We start from the raw sequence: 17,241 nt of genomic DNA, 5'->3' as shown, positions 1-17,241 counted from the left end.
TTCCCATCAACCATAAGGCATATACCTTTACTTCTAGTGCATGAAGCACTGAAATCACAGTACCCAGGGGTGTGCAGGCAGCAGCAGAATCAGCCCCGTGACACCACCTCTGCCTGCAGCTCTCCTTGCCTGTAGTTTCTGTGTTTAATGACAGAAGCACAGCGAGGAGAAAGCACTGTCACATCATTGTTAAATATCTGGAGCCTTAGCTAGTGTCTGGGGAATAATCCGAGCATCAAACAGAAGAGCATCTTGTTAAGGTGGCCAGGGCCTCCATCTCAAACAGGATGTCCTGCCTGACCCAGCCTGCTCTTTACACCTGAATGCAGCCTGGCATTTGGCCTGGAGCATGATTGCTTTGTCAGAGAGTATATTTATAAGAACTAATTAAAAACACCTCCCTCTTCCCTCCCCTTCGCAGTCTCCTGCTTCAAGCTCAGGCTGAGTCTCCCTGAAAGGATGTGCATTAAAATGACACCTGGGGAGGGTTGTATTTCCTCTTCCCCTGGGGCTGGGCATCCTTTCCTTCCCCAGTTTGAGTAAATTCTGAAGGTAATTTGATTATGGAGGGCTGAATTCGATCTCCTGTCCAGGTGATTGCTGCGCTTTACATATTGGGCGCAGCGACCTGTCTCCTGGGTAGATTTGTTTTTGTAGTTGAATTAGGAAGCGGCTGGCAAGAGCTGTTGTGGGGGATGATAAATCACTGCTCTGGTCGCTGGTTATTCTTCTTCATGTGAAATCATCCTTGGGGACCAGGGGTGGGTCTGTCTCTTGCCCTGCTATGCCCAGGGTGATGAGATCAGCAGCTCAGCTCGCTCCCCAGTGAAGCTATCGAGGAGAAAACCCTGTGGTGTACTGTTTCCAGGGGATTAATGGCTGTGTCCCAGGGGAAGGCTTGTGTTGGTGCTGGAAACCTCAGCAAAACCTCCTGGCTCTTCCTCTGCCCCATGTGCCCTGGAGGCATTGGATGGGCAGAAACCAGCATCACTGGTGCAGGGTGTGTGCTGGTTTGCAGCCCTTTCCCACCCGCTGCCCTTCACTTCTACCCCAACGCTAGGGAAAGGTGATGGGGAATAGGGGTTGCCCGTGGCAGGGCTGCCAGAGGATGAGCCCCACGTGTTCCTTTGCCCCTTACAGTGGATGAGGGCCAGGTGGACCTCTGACCCCTGCTATGCGTTTTTTGGCGTGGATGGCACCGAGTGCTCATTCCTCATCTACCTCAGTGAAGTCGAGTGGTTCTGCCCTCCCCTGCCCTGGCGAAACCGGACGGCGGCTCCTCCTTCCCCCCCACCGCAGCCCCCTGTGCAGGTAAGGTGGGCACAGCCTGGTCCTGCTGGTGCCTGGGGGTGGGGGAGATGCTGGCTTCAGGGATGCTGGACATAAGTGTTCCCAGAGCCAGCAGTGCCAGCAGGGCTGTGATGGCTCATGTGGGTTTCATAGAACCCCAGCCTGGTTTGTGTTGGAACGGACCTTAAAGCTCACCCAGCTCCAACCCCTGCCACAGGCAGGGACCCCTTCCACTGGAGCAGCTTGCTCCAAGCCCCTGTGTGCAACCTGGCCTTGAGCACTGCCAGGGACGGGGCAGCCACAGCTTCTCTGGGCACCCTGTGCCAGCGCCTCAGCACCTTTGTCATGAAAGATTCCTTCCTTATGTCTAGCCTGAATCTCCCCTCTGTTAGTTTAAAACTGTAACCCCTTGTCCTATCACAACAGGCCCTGCTAAAAAGTCTGTCCTCAGCTTTCTTATAAGCCCTCTTTAGGCACTGGAGCTACCCTGTGTCCTCCTGTCCCGAGGAATCCAGGATGTCATGAGATGCTCTGGGTGCAACAGGGCCCTGGGATGGTGCATTAAGTGGAGGAGCTCCGGTGGCACCAGGGGAAGCTGTTCACCCATCACCAACCCACAGCACATCAGCTGTGATGGGCAACCCTCCACCAGCCCCCATGGCACCAGGGGCTCCTCTCGCAGCTCCTTTCCCTACACTCAAAACGCAGAGCGTGCTCCTTCCCTAGGCAGCATTCCGGGGTGACCTGGCTCAGCTCCTGGAGCTCATCGGCACGGGCAAGGAGTCCCTCAGCTTCATGAAGAAGCGGATCCGGCACTTGGCCCAGCAGTGGCTGCGGGCAGCTCGGCGCCTCGAGCAGAAGCTGAAGGGCCGGCAAAGGGACCAGAAACAGGTATGGGCACATTGCAGGGTTGAGGGGTTATGGTGGGGAGATGGAAAAGGTGAGCCTTTGGAGACACGGGGACTGGAGGCAGCAGGGATGTGAGCGAGCTGGGAGGAAAAGTCCTTTATGGAAGCACATGGGTCTGCAGGGCTGGGCTGTGGTTCATCGGTGTGACTGCACACGCTTTTGGGGTGTTGCAGGACTGGTGCTGCTGAACAATGGGATGCATTTTGGGGGTGGGAGACATCACCCATTGGCGGCGGGCAGGGTATCTGGCACCTCTGTCAGGGTGCCAAGGTCATTGGCCCTCCCATTCGTGTTTTGTGGTGCCTTGGCCAGGAGATCCATCTCTGGTCCATGGGACAGACTGTGATGTACATTGGGATCCTGGTCCCAGGATCCAGACTGCCAGCGATGGGAGCTGGTGAACTCTGACTATTGGGTCTTTGCTACTTGGACACAGATCACTTGTTTTACGCCCGACTGATTTCCCTCATTGATTTCAGTGAGCAAAAGGAGCTGGAAGGAATCAAGGACCATAACTCATTTTGGGCTGGAAACCCCAAATTGTCTCTTTTTCCCAGCACCACTTTTCCCAGTGCTGAGCTCTCTCCTTGTGTCTCCAGATCTTGATTCACATCGGCTTCCTGACGGAGGAGTCGGGGGACGTGTTCAGCCCGCGGGTGCTGAAGGGGGGCCCTCTGGGCGAGATGGTGCAGTGGGCTGACATCCTGGCTGCCCTCTTCCTCCTGGGACACAGCCTGAGGGTCACAGTCTCCCTGAAGGAGCTGCAGAGGTGGGTGCTGCGATGCTATGGGTCCATTGTCCCCTCCAAGAGGGTCTGCTCCTACATGTGGGGGTTACATTGAGGTCTTCTGTGACAGCACAAGGCTTGGGGGGGCTTTTCCCCTACCTGCATTCTGGGCATACTGGTGCTGTACCAGTGTAAGTGTTGGGTGGGGGCAGACCACCAGCATCACAGCTGGGATCAATCCCATCCCTTCTGCATCCCGGGGAAGTGGGAAGGACGGGTGCAAAGCCAGGCTTTGCAGCAGGGTTTGGCATGGGGTACATGTGGAGATGTTCGGGGCAGGTGCTGGTGCTGGATCTGAGCAGCGTTAGCCAGCGCACAGCATCACCCGTGTCCCCTGATGCCTGCCTAGAGGTGGGTATGGGAGAGGCTCCATTTTACCCCCATACCCCAAGGATGCTCTCTGGGGGGTTGGTGGCCATTCAGCTGCAGGATGCAAGTGTCCTGCAGGTCGCTGGCTATTCCCACCATGCACGGCTGTGCTCAGCAGCTGTGGCTTCACCAGCCTTGTTTGAGCAGTGACTGTGCTCCCTTCCTTCCTTCCTTCCTTCCCTCCCTCCCTCCCTTCCTGTTCTGCCACAAGGAAGCTGAGGTGGCTGCCAGAAATAACCAACATCCCTTACTGGGAGTGGCAGCCACCAAGGGGAGGTGCTGGTGGGGGCCTGGGGACCCTGGGGGGAACTGGCTGCTGCTGGTGGCACTGCCCGCAGAGAGATGGGCTTTTTCTGCCATGGGATGTGGGGTGGTGCAGGGTGAGGGTGTGCAAACAGCTCTGCTGCACACACAACCGAGACAGCACGGAGACAGCTACAAGTGCCTCTGGACAGCACCTTGTCTCCAGGAGGGACCAATACCTGATGGAGCAGTGAGAGGGAGAAGATAATGCTGTGCCGCGTTCCCATCCTGTTCCTACTGGGCTGACGCTGCTGCCTCCTGTAACCTCACAAAGTTTTCTCACCTCCTGTGAGACATCTGGAGTGCATGGCAAGTGCCAGGGAAAAAGCACATTGGGATGGGTTATAAACTGAGAAAAGCCTGAAGCTGCCTCTGGGACCGGGCAGGGTTGGGGTGATGCTAAGCCAGCGTTGGCCACGTACTGAGCTGTGCTGCAAAGGGAGTGAAAAACCCCAATGATCCTGGAATGAAACCAGCAAAACCCCCAGCCCAGCCCCTGCAGCGTTCAGAATTAATGAACAGAATTAGCTCCCGATTAATTAACTCAAAACCATAATCCTGGTCCTAATGCAAAAGGCAGCAGCTTCTCAAAGAGGCGGGCAGGCATCACAGTGATCAACGTGTGGCGTGCTGAGCTAAACTGATGGGCTAAATAATACCTGTGTGTTCAAGGGTGAAAGAAGCTAATGGCTGGGAGGGGTGTGTTGTTGTGGTGTGGGGTTCTTGTTTGTGGTTTTTAATGAAGAGCCTCACGGTGGTGGTTTAGTGAGGGGAAGGAGCTGCACAAGCAGGTTGCAGCATCCCTGTGGAGTGGCTTGGGGCAGAGCTGCGTTGTTCTTGTAGTATTTGGCCTTTCTCAGAAGCACAGGGGCTTTGACATTGGTTGGCAGTGATGAGACCTCCTCTTCTGACATGGGTTTGAATGTGTCCCCTGGGATGCCTGGGAACAGCAGCTCCATCTCTTCCCCTCATCGCTGCAACGGGGGATGAGCGAGCCAGGCTGGCGCTGCACATCTTGCACTTCTCTCTGTCCCAGTAATAGAAACCATCCCCACCTCCCTGAGCACATCAATGGCCTGGCTGTGATGACGTTTAAATGCTGGACACACATCGTGAGCTCACATCCGTGTTGATGGGGCTGGGGCGAGCGGAGGCAGGACCTGGGGCTGTAGCCAGGTTCCCCTCTGTCCCTTTGCAGACCGAGCCCAGTGTTCACTGCGACCTCCTGCAGCAGATGGGCTAAGGGGGTGCTGGATGGGGAGCAGAGGTGTGTGTCCATCCCCAGGGGAGGCAGCAACCCTGCTGGGTGCTCACGGATCTCTCAGCAAGGCCCCTGCGCTCAGGCTGGTGCGGCATTAGTGGTGGCTCTAAGCAGTGCTGAGATAAGCTGTCACCCAACCACGAGCGTGTGGGAGGCTTAGCAGAACACGTGTAATTAATCCTGATCTGCGCTAATAGTTAATCTTGGGCTCTTTGTTAAAGCCTGGAGGGGACTTCACCTGCAGCTGCAGCTTCGGGCAGGGGTTGGTATGCAGAGAACCAGAGGATGTGTGAGGGACTGTAGCTGAGCTGCAGGGAGAAGCAGAGCTAAAGCCGTGTCGCCATGGAAGGATGAGCCCAAGTACTCTCATTTCCTACCCCTCTTGCCCCTGTGCAACCTGAAGCAGCAGAGCTTTGCTAAACTTATCCTCTCCCATCCCTGGTGTCTCCTGCTGAGCTTGCAGCAGTGTTGGCAGGGGGGGGTTGAGGCTATTTTGCTTCAGCAATGTGGAATGCTCAGTCCACTTGTTTATTTTCCTTTGGCACCCCGTGCTCCTTTCATGGCTCGGAGCTGTAGCTGCTTTTGCCCAGCACGGCCTTCACAGAGCAAACACTGGTGCCCATAAATTATTCAGCACGGAATAACCTCCCTCCTGGTTTGTTCTTTGTCTCTTCACATTTCTGAGCTGATTTTTCTATGCATATTGATCATTGGCAAGGGATCACTGGCGGCTTCGCCTGCATAAGCTTCAGCAGGTAGTTATCTGAGAGCTGTTCATTATTAGCATCTATATTGATTGCAATGCAGCAGTGCCTGGAGGCATTGGTCAGGATTGGGTCAAACTGCTGGGGAGCAGGGATATACAGGGGGAAAAATAAGTCCCTGGCCCAGAATATCTGGTGATGGAGGGTTGGGGATGAAAACAGGTTGGGAGGATGGTTGTGGTGTGCTGAGCATCTCTCCCTGATGGTGGGCTCCAACAGGGAAAGCAGCAGATACCAAGCAGTGAAGAGCAGTGGGGTTCAATGGGTCTTTCCCTGTTTGGGGGATCAATGTTAATCCAGAGCAAAGCCAAGCATCTCTGGGATCTGCAGGCTTGCTCCATGGCTTGGCTAAGCACTGTCCAAATGCCCCTGTGAGTTACAAGATGGAATCCACTGCTTTTCCAGGGTTAGCTTATCTTTTGCCCACTGTAGACCTCAAAGACCTGTGAATTCTGCTCCTATCCTCCTAACCAGAGGCTAATTCTTTTCCTATTGGAACTAAGTGCAGGTTTTTGTCCTCTTGCATTTCCTGGTGAATTTTTTAACTGCTTCTGCTGCATCTTGAGAAACAAGGGGTGAAACATGGGGGTATCTCGTGCCTGGTGCATGTGCAGCTCCCTGGGAGGAAAGCAAAGCATCAGCCTGGAGCAGGGACTCTTCTTCCACCCAAGGCTGGTGCTGGGTGGGTAGGGGCAGTGGAAGGAACCAGCAGCATTTAGAGCCCTGTTTTGAAGCAGCGAGGGAAGAAACATCCCCCATCTGAATGCAAACACTGCAGTCTTGCTGAAGACCCCTTGTGCTGCTTTGGTAGCCAAAATGTGCTTACGGGGAAGTGGGAAGGTGTGTGTATGTGTGTGTGTGCTGCTTGGTAAAGGAGGAGTGGGAAGTGCCTGAAAGACCTGAGCTGGGTTGTTAATGAGGCAACTAATGATTAGATGTTGGACAATTGCAAGCAGCACTTCAGAGCTGTGGCAAAAGCCTTGACAAGACAAACCTCTTCCTTTGGAGCAGCCATGCCCCATGGGGAGGGATGTACTTGGCCTTTCCCCCTAGGGAAGGGGCATTGCTGAGACCTTCAGCTCCTACGCCTGTCCTTAAGTCATGGGAATGGTTCTGGTGGCATCTGCAGCTGCTTCTGTGGGGCTAAGGCATGGGGTTTCGGGATGCAGTGCTGTGAGCTGCTGGAGCCACTGGGAGTATTGATCTCAGCAGTGCTGAGAGGTGTTTTTTGCAATGGCCCCCTTGAAATTAACAGCTCATAAGACAGGACAGAAAGTCGAAGGAAACAGGATTTGATGCCTCATGGGGTCAGAGCTTTACAAAGTGTTCTCGGAGCTTAATTGCTCTGGTGCCGAGCTCTGGACTCCTAATAATGGGCCTGGCAGGGCACTTGATTTCCAGCACGTGCTTGTATCCCGTGCTGGCAGCCCTTTCCCTGCCGAGCAGTAGCATGGCCAGGGTTTGGTCTGGGCAAGGGGCCACCTTCTGCATGCCAGGGCCAGCACCGTGGTGGGACAAAGCTGAGCGCCCACTGGCACCATTCATCACAGACACCTTCCCACAGCGACCAGGGTGTATCCAGGCTGCACAAAGGGCTGTTCAGATGGAATCACCATGTCCGGACAAAGGGATTCCTAATTATATCCTGGCAGGTAAAAGCCATCTTTCCTCTTGCCTCTGTTCCCGTGCAGTGCCCAGGCTCCCGGCTCCACCTTCCCTCCCCAGTCGGCAAATACAGTCCTGTGGTTGTGTGGGGAGCCAGGAATTCCCTGTGGAAGCAGCCAGAAGTGACCTGCTGTGTGTGGTCCTGATGCAGCTGTGTGGTGTGGCTGTGGGATTTACCAGCTCTGAGCTGGTGGGGAGGAAACCTCAGTCTTTCATCTTTAATCAGATGCTCCCATTACTGGAGAGCGAGTATTGCTGTAAGCTGTTACGGCTGCTGGGTTGCTCCTTTTCTGGCCAGGCTTTGATGTTCATGCTGGGACGTGGTTATGTATAGGATGTTGTGAGCTTTAGAAAGGCTGGATGTTTGGTTATAGGTCCAAGTGGGAGCTGAAGATGGGGCCCCTGGTTGTAGGTACCCAATCACTGCAAACCCTTGCAAAGACAGAGATCACAGAATCCCAGCCTGGTTTGGGTTGGAAGGGACCTTAAAGCTCCTCCAGCTCCAACCCCTGCCACAGGCAGGGACCCCTTCCACTGGAGCAGCTTGCTCCAAGCCCCTGTGTCCAACCTGGTCTTGAGCACTGCCAGGGATGGGGCAGCCACAGCTTCTCTGGGCACCCTGTGCCAGCGCCTCAGCACCCTCACAGGGAAGAGCTTCTGCCTAAGAGCTCAGCTCAGTCTCCCCTCGGGCAGGTTCAAGCCATTCCCCTTGGCCTGTCCCTCCATCCCTTGACCCAAGCCCCTCTCCAGCTTTCTTGTCAGCCCCTTTGGGCACTGGAGATGATGGAGACTAAACCAAGAGGTTGCACAAATGCTGGACCCACCTCTGTGTGTCTGGACTTTATTGGATTCTCCAGCCTGTAGTTTAACTGGGGCACGTTTCCACCAGACAGATCTTACTTGGGGTTAGGCAGGCGGCCGGGATGCTAGTGGGTATTTAGTTCCCTTTCCTGGAAAGTTCCTTCATTATTTGCTGAATTTCTGACCTGGAAGAGCTGTTTGCTCTGGTACCCTCCTGTGCATCTTCAGGGGCTGACTCTGCCCAGCCAGGAGGGCGTCTCTCATCAGAGCATCATGGATCCCATCCTGCTCCTCCTCCCCTCTTCACCAGGGTACCACTGCCTGCAGAGCTGCAGCCATGTAGCTCTGCAACGAAAAGCCAAGTGCATCGAAAGGAGACTGTAGAAGCTGCTCCATTGAATTCCAGCAGCTTCCCAGCACCTCTGTTGGGGTAGCTCAGAGCTTTGCTGGCAGCAGCTACTGGAGGAATAGGGATGAGCTGCCCTTGTGTGGTGAGGAGGGGCTGAGAGGAATTTCTTCCACCTTTGAGGGCTTCATTTTGCAGGAGAGCAGGGTGCATAAAGGAGCAGGAATTACCAGGCTGTTAAACTGTGCTCCTTCATGAAATATGTTTATTTTGTAGCCGGATGACGACTTGCTCACTGGCTTCTTTGCTATTGCAGAAACCTCTGCTTTGTCCCACAGAGGTTATCATAACCTTAGAAACTGCTGGGTAGTTTCCATAGGTGAGAGAAGGTTACGCCTGGAGTGTGGGGAGGGTTGATCTGGGATGGCAAGGTCAAGGAGGATGGAGGTTTCAACACACCAGAGATGCTTCAACTGGGAGACCCTGGGTCAAACCCAGCCTCAAGCAGGACTCTTGACTCCCCATTTCTGGAGGCTTCCAGTCTCCCTATGGATGAGAAGCATCCAGCAGTCTTCACTCCAAATGGCTTATCATTGCATTCCAGACAAAATGCCTTCCCATGGAACTCCCTGCAGATGGGATCTCCTGGCAGAGCCCTGCCTGGACCTGCTGAAGCTGCTGCTGCTTGGATGAGCAGCAAACCCTCAGCATTAGCTGTCTTCTGGGGACGCGCTGCAAAGGTTTCCAGCAAGGGTTGTGTCCTGCAGTGACAGGAAAACAGGGCTCTGTTGGACCTCAGATAGAAATGCATTGCTTGCTGAACTTCACCCCCTGGATGGGTATGGCTGTGTCACATGGGATCGATGATGGGCCATGGAAACCGTCCAGATGTGCACTGCAAAAGTAAAACCAATGCAGATGGCTTAAAATTGCTTCGAAAACCTCGCTTTTGAGGTTGCCATGTCCATTCTAGCAGGAGGGAAGGCTGGGAGCAGAGGCTGGGCAGTGGGCGTTCATCTCCTGGGCTCTGGTTTGCCCTTTAAATTGACCGTCATGGGCTTGTTGCAGACCCCTGGGAGCTGCTTGGGCTCCTTCCATCCCCTGAATAATGGGGATGTGCTTGCTGGGCACAGAGAGAAGCCAAGGGAGCAGAAAGGACAGAGCCTTTCTGCAGTCTGCCTTGCTGATGACAGCAGATGCGGGCAGAGAAGATGCAATTAAATATAATATAGGCTATTGGCTCAGCCTGCCAGCAGATGCCCACGAGATCCATTTAGTGCTGGACTTTTGAGCCCCAGGAGTGATAACATGGAAGGAAACGTCGGGTTAATTTGAAAATGGGTCAACGGGATGTGAAGATAACCCTGCAGTCATCTGATTTCAGGGAGCCTGCACTGCGCAGGGGAGGGGAATGCGTCCCCTGGTTGATTAAAGTACCTATAAGGGGAAAATAGCAGGACAAGAAGCTGCTGTAGGTTTATTCTGGAGTAGGCACAGCTGGTGGAGGCAGCTGGTGCAGAGGCGAGCACGGCGCCTGCATCCGCTTGGATTGAAGCTGCTTCAGATGCTGCCTCCCAAAGAGGAATGAGGGTTGAGGCAATGCGTTAATCCAGGATGCTGGGATGGGACTCTGAGGTGCTGAGCTAGTGGCCATCCTTGGCTGGTCTGGGAAGGGAGGTTCCTCCAGGAGCTGGGATCAAGCAGCTTTCAACCCCAAATCTCTTGGCTGCACTGGCTGAGGAGGAGGCATTTGAGCTCATCAATTTTGTTTGTGTAATTTCAAGCGCCATTAATAGTACATGGCACAAGGAAAAATCAGGGAAATTGCACTCCAACCATGAGTGAAATTGGGTTTAGTAGAAAATTAGTTGACTTAACTGGCAAATGATGAAAGCTTGAATAAAGAATGTTTAAATAAGGAGGAATGATAAAAGAAGTCGTCATCATCCCCCCCTCCCCAGCCTTGGAGGTGCAGCCTGGATTTGCATGAACAGAATATTAAAGTGGTTATAAAGTGGTTCGGAAGGATAAGGGGGTAAATGAGAGAGATGCTCTGCTTCAAAGATCTACTTTTAGATCGACTCCAGGGAGTATAAATGGACGTGGCGAGGCCTGAGCACCCGGAGAAGGAACATGTGTCAGATCCCAGTGATGAGGAGGAACCAGGCGTGCTTTACCTACCCATTGGAAAGGCTTTTTGGAGGCTTCAGTATGAGATACACTGATTGTCACCTGCAGCCCCTTGCCAAGTTTGGTTGGGGCTTTCCAAAATTACAGGTGATTTTGTAATGCAGCAGCCTGGGTGATGGGCACCAGCTAGAGGGGGAGGTATGCTGCAAGAGATGTGTTACAGTCGGAGGGTTTGGCTGATGAGCGAGGAGAAAGCAGTATGTATGTGAGCAAATGTGATGGGTAGTGTTACATCCCTATAAAATCCTGGCTTAAAAATTCCCCTTAACCTCCCTGGAGGGATGGCTCTCCTTGTTGCCCTATTTATTGCACTGAGGTGAGAGCCTTTCCATTCCTGCCACCTTCTCAATGAGCCATGTCATGTAAATTGGGCATAAAAGCAGTAAAATTGGAGCATGTTTGCCCTGCAGCTGACCCAGGCAAGTGCCCTGAGCTCATATCCCTTGTGACAAGAGCAATGAAGCAGCTGCAAATGCAGCTCTTCACCTTCAGTTGAAATCTGGTGTTTTTCCTGGGTTGCTGAGTGATGTGGTTCCACATTTAGTCACTCTCTGGAGTCATGGTCAGGGTTTTGGGATGTCCTTTCACTGGTTTCAAGTCAGGATGGGGCTGGAAGAAGGATCAGAGTGTCCAGTCCTCAAGGGCTTGCCAGCCATATTAGAAGAGGGAGGTATGGTCAGGAGCAGACCAAGAGCCCTTTATTGTGTCTATAATGGCCAACCAATTTCATGACTACATATGATCCCTTTTGATAATGTTGGTGAAGAGTAGGGAACGATTGCAGAGCAAATGCTTGTGATAACTCTATCACTTGGCTATTCCTCAGGTGGGAGAGCCACGGATTTCCTCTGCATCAGCTATGGGATCAGTAGAGGAAATGCTTTTTGTAAGGGATGAGGGCCTTATGGAAGCGCTCCTCAGAGGATGGACCCTTGGACTGCGGGTTCATTTGAGGTTCAGCTGAGCAACAGATAAAACCCACAGGCTGGTAGGAGGATTCTCAGGTTCAGAAAGGGAAATGAAGAGAAATTAGGAAAACCAGTAAGAGAGGTCATGTGGAGGGGAAGCTCCAAAGCTTGGGAATGTAAAACCTGGCTGGACCTTCTATTCCTAAGGAAAAGGAATGGCTGGGATAAATTCCCATCTCCACAGAGGTGCTAGGAGTAAGTGAAGAGCCCAGAAGAAAACAAAGACAGACATCTTGGCAGACAGGAGCTGAGGGTGAGATTTCACACTGTCTGAGCTCCGGCTTGCAAAGTAAAGCAGGCATTGCTCAGCCCTGTCAGAGGGACTCGGAACAAAACAGGGCAATGAAGTGGTGGGAGTGGGGCAGAGCCTGGCTGGACCGAATCAGCTCAACATGAGGGATTTCCATGGATGCTGTTGCTCTTTGGATGCGAGTGGGGTTATGAGGGTGAGGATGAGGAATTAGTCTTCAGGAAGCAGGAAAGCCACAGGAACATTGAAGGCGAGGATGGATCATCTGTATTTCTGAGCAAACTGGCACTCGATTCACAAGGATGAGTAGTGAGGATTTTTGAGCAACCTGCTGAAGCTGGAAGGTGTCACAGGGGGGTTCTTTCTGAGAAGGAAGGAACATGGTCCAGGCAAGCAGATGGGCTGTCAGGCTGACATCAGTGGTGCACTTAGCACAGCAGCTTTGGAGAGAAGGATTCATCAATTCACAGAGGTAATTGAAAATAGAAGGAGACATGCCACAGGTTTACCAGCCTTGTATCATGCCAGATTAACCACACATCACCCTGACAGCAAGGTAACTGATGAACTTGATAAAGAGATTGCAGTCGATCTAGTTCATCTGGACTTTCATAATGCATTTTAGCTGCTGGAGCAGGGAAGGGAGGATGAGTATGGCTGTTGTAAGGAGCTGGCTGAAAACCCACTGAGATCCAGGGTCTGGCTGCTCCAGCTTTATGGAACTGTTCATAAATGGGACAAAAGGTGAGAAACGTCAATGGAATGTGCACAGCATCCAAGGACAGGCAGTGCCCCCAGAGTCAAGGGGAAGCTGAGGCGCTCTGGGATGTGGTGGGCACCTGTAAGGACTGGAGTGAGGGGAACGGTGGATGGGATGTGCTGGGAAAGGTATGGGGCTGGGTGCACAGGGATCTTGGCTAAGCTGGGAGCCTTGCAGGCAGGGAGGAGGGGGAAGATGTGGCTTCACAAGTCTGTCACTGATGTGACTGCAGTGAAAGCAAACGAAATCTGGTGTCTGCGACAAGAGAGGTCCAGGGGGATGTGTGTGTTGAATGAGAAGCTGGTGAGCCCTGGCTGGGAATGCTGTGCAAAAGCTGCATCTTCCACATGGGAGGAGAAGGAACCCAGCTGGAGCAGGTGGGAACATGGGGGGGACGGGGACTAGGGCTGCCTAAAACCTCAGAATTTTGGCCCAGGAAGTAAAGACTGGGGAGAAGAGAACCATCTGCATCGCCTTCCATCAGCTGGAGAGCTGGTTGATGGTCCCTGTTAACTCGCTGCAGGGAAATGAGTGTTTGTGTTACAGGGCTGTCGTGGTGCTGGGGCTGATCCCTCCTGCTTCTCCCCAGTCACTTAGGGGTGCCTCCAGGACGGGGAAACTGCCCCTTGACCAGTCCCTTACCTTTCGACCTGATCTACACTGACTACCACGGTCTTCAACAGATGAAGCAGCACATGGGGCTCTCCTTCAAGAAATACAGGTGAGCAAAGCCACTCCCTTCTCTTACTTTGTATTACATCAATTAGCAAGCAAAGGGTAATGCTAATGCCACTGAAGGATGGTCCCCATGTCCAAAGAGTCAGACCTTTTGATTTGTGCCTGGCTCTGCCTTGCTGTACCCCCTGTTATCATGGCATGGGGCGTTCTGCTCACTCTGCAGCCTCACATGTGTAAGATAAAACCTCATTAAAAGGGACTGAATTGGGAAAAGAAATCCCTGCATGTGCCTGCAGTGTGTGTGTGCTTCCACGCACTGTGCCTGCAGTCTGCAGCCAGGGGTGGACACACCATAAAGGGAGACATGAGCCTTTTGTGTTTGCGAGAAGCACCATCCCTGGCTCCTTCGGCATCAAGACAAATGTCATCATTCCCTGGTACATCACCGGCCAGGAAAATATGCAATTTAATTCACTGCTTATAGTCCTGCTATTTATTACGTTTTCTCCCATCTCTTCCACTGTCCTACACAATTTTATTAGAGAGAAAAATGACAAGTGGTGTTATTGCTTTTATTATAAATACATTTGCTCTTGAATTCAGCTTGTTTTGCTCTTCTCTTGCTTGATGCTCCCCTTCTCTCCTCAGTCTTGTGCTGGTAATGCCTGCCTCAGCATTCCCAGGATACTGGGAAAAGCATTAACAAGTCTTCAGGAGATGCATCATTCTCCTGACCATCAGGGAGATGAAAGCCCGCAAGGGGAGATTGCTCCTTCCAGGAGGGAGCACTGGGTTGGGAAGAGCTGCCTGGGATGTCCCTGTACCCTCTGCTCAGGGAGCAGACAAGGGACGAGCTGCTGGTAGTCCCTGGTAGTGGGACTTGGTCAAACCAAGGTCCCTGGGTCCTCTTCTCCCTCCCAGATGCCGTGTCCGGGTCATCGATACCTTTGGGACGGAGCCGGCATACAACCATGAGGAGTACGCCACGCTGCGCGGGTACCGCACCAACTGGGGCTACTGGAACCTGCAGCCCGCCCAGTTCATGACCATGTTCCGTAAGTGGGGCACTGGGGCACACGGGGAGGCTTCTGGGTGTCACAGGGAGCACAGGGGCAGGTCTCATCTCCATCAGGAGGTGATGCCTGGGCAGTGCTGTCCTCCCCAGCTCCACTCCTGCTTCCCCTGCCTGCCAGCGGTTCCCACATCTGCTTGGCCATCTCTTGGCTATAGAAATGATGCAGGGAGAGGGACCTGGCTTCTTCCTCTGCAATGGATTGCTGGCTCCAGCGCAGTCATGGCCAAACACAGGGCGCAGCCAGGAGCTTCCAGATCCTGGGAGGAGAAAGCTTTGTAACCTGGATTGCAAAGCCTGGTTTTATTTCAGCTGGGGTTCTACAGGTGAGAGGCAGCTCAGTGACTGGGGTTTGCCTGTGGCATGGAAAGGAGATGTGCTTGTCTGAAAGGAGCCCAGTGACCCATTGGGTGCTGGGTGGCTCAAACGTTGCTTTTTCCTGGATAAAGCCCATTTGGCAACCTTAAAAATGTCTTACTTCTTAAAGAGTCACCCAAGTGAGTCCCAAAACCTGTATTTTATGAGCTGCGTGGATGGGGATCCATGCCATTTTTAGCTCAGGCTCCAGCAAGGCTCTGGAGCTGGGCTAATCTCAGCCCCGTGCTGCAATGGGTTTGCATCCTCAACCCCGATGAAGTGCTAGAAAACGTCTGTCTAGCCCCATGTCCCTTGGTGTCCACAGCTCACACCCCTGACAACTCCTTCATGGGCTTCGTGTCAGAGGAGCTCAACCAGACAGAGAGGCAATTCATCAAGTCCAACAAAGTGAGCAGCATGGCAGTGGTGTACGGGAAGGAGGCCAGCATCTGGAAGGTGGGTGCACCCAGGCAGGATGGGGCAGTTGTAGACCAAGCTGTGAGGTAGCAGCAGCCTCTGGCTCTAGCCCTGGTGTTTTGAGGCTTAGGTCTCAATGTGTTTGTGTGAAACATCCGTCCCATCCATAGAGGGGAAGCTGAGGCTGCTGCAGTGAGGTGGCATGTCCAGCACCTCCAGGCAAACAGGGCAAAAGCTGAGATCCTATCCCCTTTGCTCCGGGTGATGCTTCCTCCCAGCAGGCTGCTTAGGCTGAGGATTTCACATCAATGATGTTATGCAGTTGATTGCAGTGACTGCTGTTAGGTGATATCCTGTGCTATAATGGGGATGGTTGGTCTCTGCTTTCAAGTACCCTGTGGAAGGGGGCTGTGCTGCCCTCCCATGCCTGTAACAGTGTAGAAGAGGGGTGGGCAATGCATGGGGCAATATCCCCAAAAGAAAACATCTTCCCTGCATCCCTATAGCAGCCAGGGGACGTGTGAACTCCCCCCTGTCTTACCCAGAACTAGGCAGCTTATTTTCCTTCCAGGGCTTAGAAAAAAGGAGGTAATTCTTGCTGTCTCTTGATTTATTTCTATTTCTTTCCCTTTATGCACCACCTGGGGCTGCTTCAGTTGCAGGTACTGTACCACGCACTGCTGGGCTTTACCTCTGCGCATCCTCTCGCGAGAGAAGAGGTTTTGCTGGCTTGGCTTTGCCTTGTTACAGGCTCAGTCCTCCTGAGCTGCTGGATCAATGCAGTCTCCTCCCCATCCCCATCACCTCACAGGGGTGCCTGTGGTGGGCCAGGATCCAGCCACATTCCCTGTTCGCTGGTGTTCATGGCTTTCCCATCACCTCCCGTGTCTGAGAGCAAACACCCCAGGATCCAGCTATCTCGGGGTCTCCATAAGGACCTACTAAAACCCACTTCATCTCAGTTTAGGGCAACTGTAGTATCTTGTCTTTATTTTCTATCATTCCTCCACCCTTTCTTATCCATTTGGGCTTAGTTAGGTTAATTTGGGAAGACACTAAAGAGACTTAAAACCTCAGACCTGACGTTTCCCTCCACCCTTACTGCTGCAAACATCCTGTTAGCCTGAATTCACAAAGAGCATCAGTTTTCCCAAAACTGAATATTTGGGGTAGTTTATTACTGGGTAAAGGGGCTGGTTCTTGCTCATCACTGTATCTCGAGGCCAGGCTGCCTGAGTATTGCTTTGTGTGATAAAATAAGAGGGAAGAGGAGCTTCTCCTTATTTTGAGTGATTTTGAAGCCTAGGAAAGAAAAAACTACCTCCATCTTCTGGAGCTGGGTGCTTCTTTACAAGCATTGGACCAAGCACTGTCTCCAGAGCAGGATCTTTTTGACATTTGGAACATCTCATGAAACATCCTTTCCTGCCATTTCTCGTTTCCTGCCCCTCTGAACTTCTTGTCTCTGGCTTGCAACAGGAGCCAAGGTTTTAGTAAGCTGGGAAAGGCCACTTTCATCAGATGCTGCCCAGCTCCCATGGGTTAAAGCAGCTCTGGTGCAGTTCTTGGAAGGGATTCTCCTGTGCCAGCCCATCTTCCGAAGGCTTTGTATTAGGGAATTGATATCCAGCTCCAGGAAGACCTTAGAGCAGCTCCAGTGCCTAATAGGGCTACAGGAAACCTGGAGACGGGATTTGGACAAAGGGCCTGTAAGGACCTATACTATTGACCCCCTTAATGTTCCAGCTAGTGAAGCAGGATTAAACCTGAGTTGGGAAGTCCTGAGGACTTGTTGGAACAGGGGGACATCAGCAAGCTTTGGTCTTTGCAAACTTCCCTCTGAGTCCCATGAAAGCTTTCATTCAGAAGCTCCAGAGTGGAATTGCCCTTGGAGGTGGCAGGGGAGGCAGGGCTGGAGGTGCTGGGTGGAGGGTGCTGGGTCCTGCAGCCATCCAGGCTCACTGGGAGTCTGGGATGATCCAGGATGTGTGTCCAAGGGAAGCAGAGGGGAGGATGTGGGTTTTGCACTGCTGTGGCTTTGCTTAAAGCATCAC

At 52.8% G+C, this 17,241-nt stretch overlaps 1 protein-coding gene across 1 annotated transcript in view; it reads left to right on the top strand.

The window, feature by feature from the left end:
• MGAT5B (alpha-1,6-mannosylglycoprotein 6-beta-N-acetylglucosaminyltransferase B) overlaps positions 1-17,241 on the top strand; it is a 65,194-nt gene that overhangs the window by 35,211 nt on the left and 12,742 nt on the right. The window contains exons 6-11 of the mRNA XM_061377045.1: positions 1,141-1,311; positions 2,017-2,181; positions 2,799-2,968; positions 13,253-13,384; positions 14,263-14,396; positions 15,096-15,226. Of these exons, the coding sequence (XP_061233029.1) occupies positions 1,141-1,311; positions 2,017-2,181; positions 2,799-2,968; positions 13,253-13,384; positions 14,263-14,396; positions 15,096-15,226 (903 nt within the window). The remainder of the gene's footprint in view (positions 1-1,140; positions 1,312-2,016; positions 2,182-2,798; positions 2,969-13,252; positions 13,385-14,262; positions 14,397-15,095; positions 15,227-17,241) is intronic.

Source organism: Neopsephotus bourkii, unplaced genomic scaffold (genome assembly GCF_033783945.1).
Source record: "Neopsephotus bourkii isolate Nb327-2 ecotype Australia unplaced genomic scaffold, CSIRO-AGI_Nbou_v1 NB_1749, whole genome shotgun sequence".
NCBI lineage: Eukaryota > Metazoa > Chordata > Aves > Psittaciformes > Psittacidae > Neopsephotus > Neopsephotus bourkii.
The sequence above is the reverse complement of the archived record's forward strand: the minus strand, read 5'-3'. Positions and strand labels throughout refer to the sequence as shown.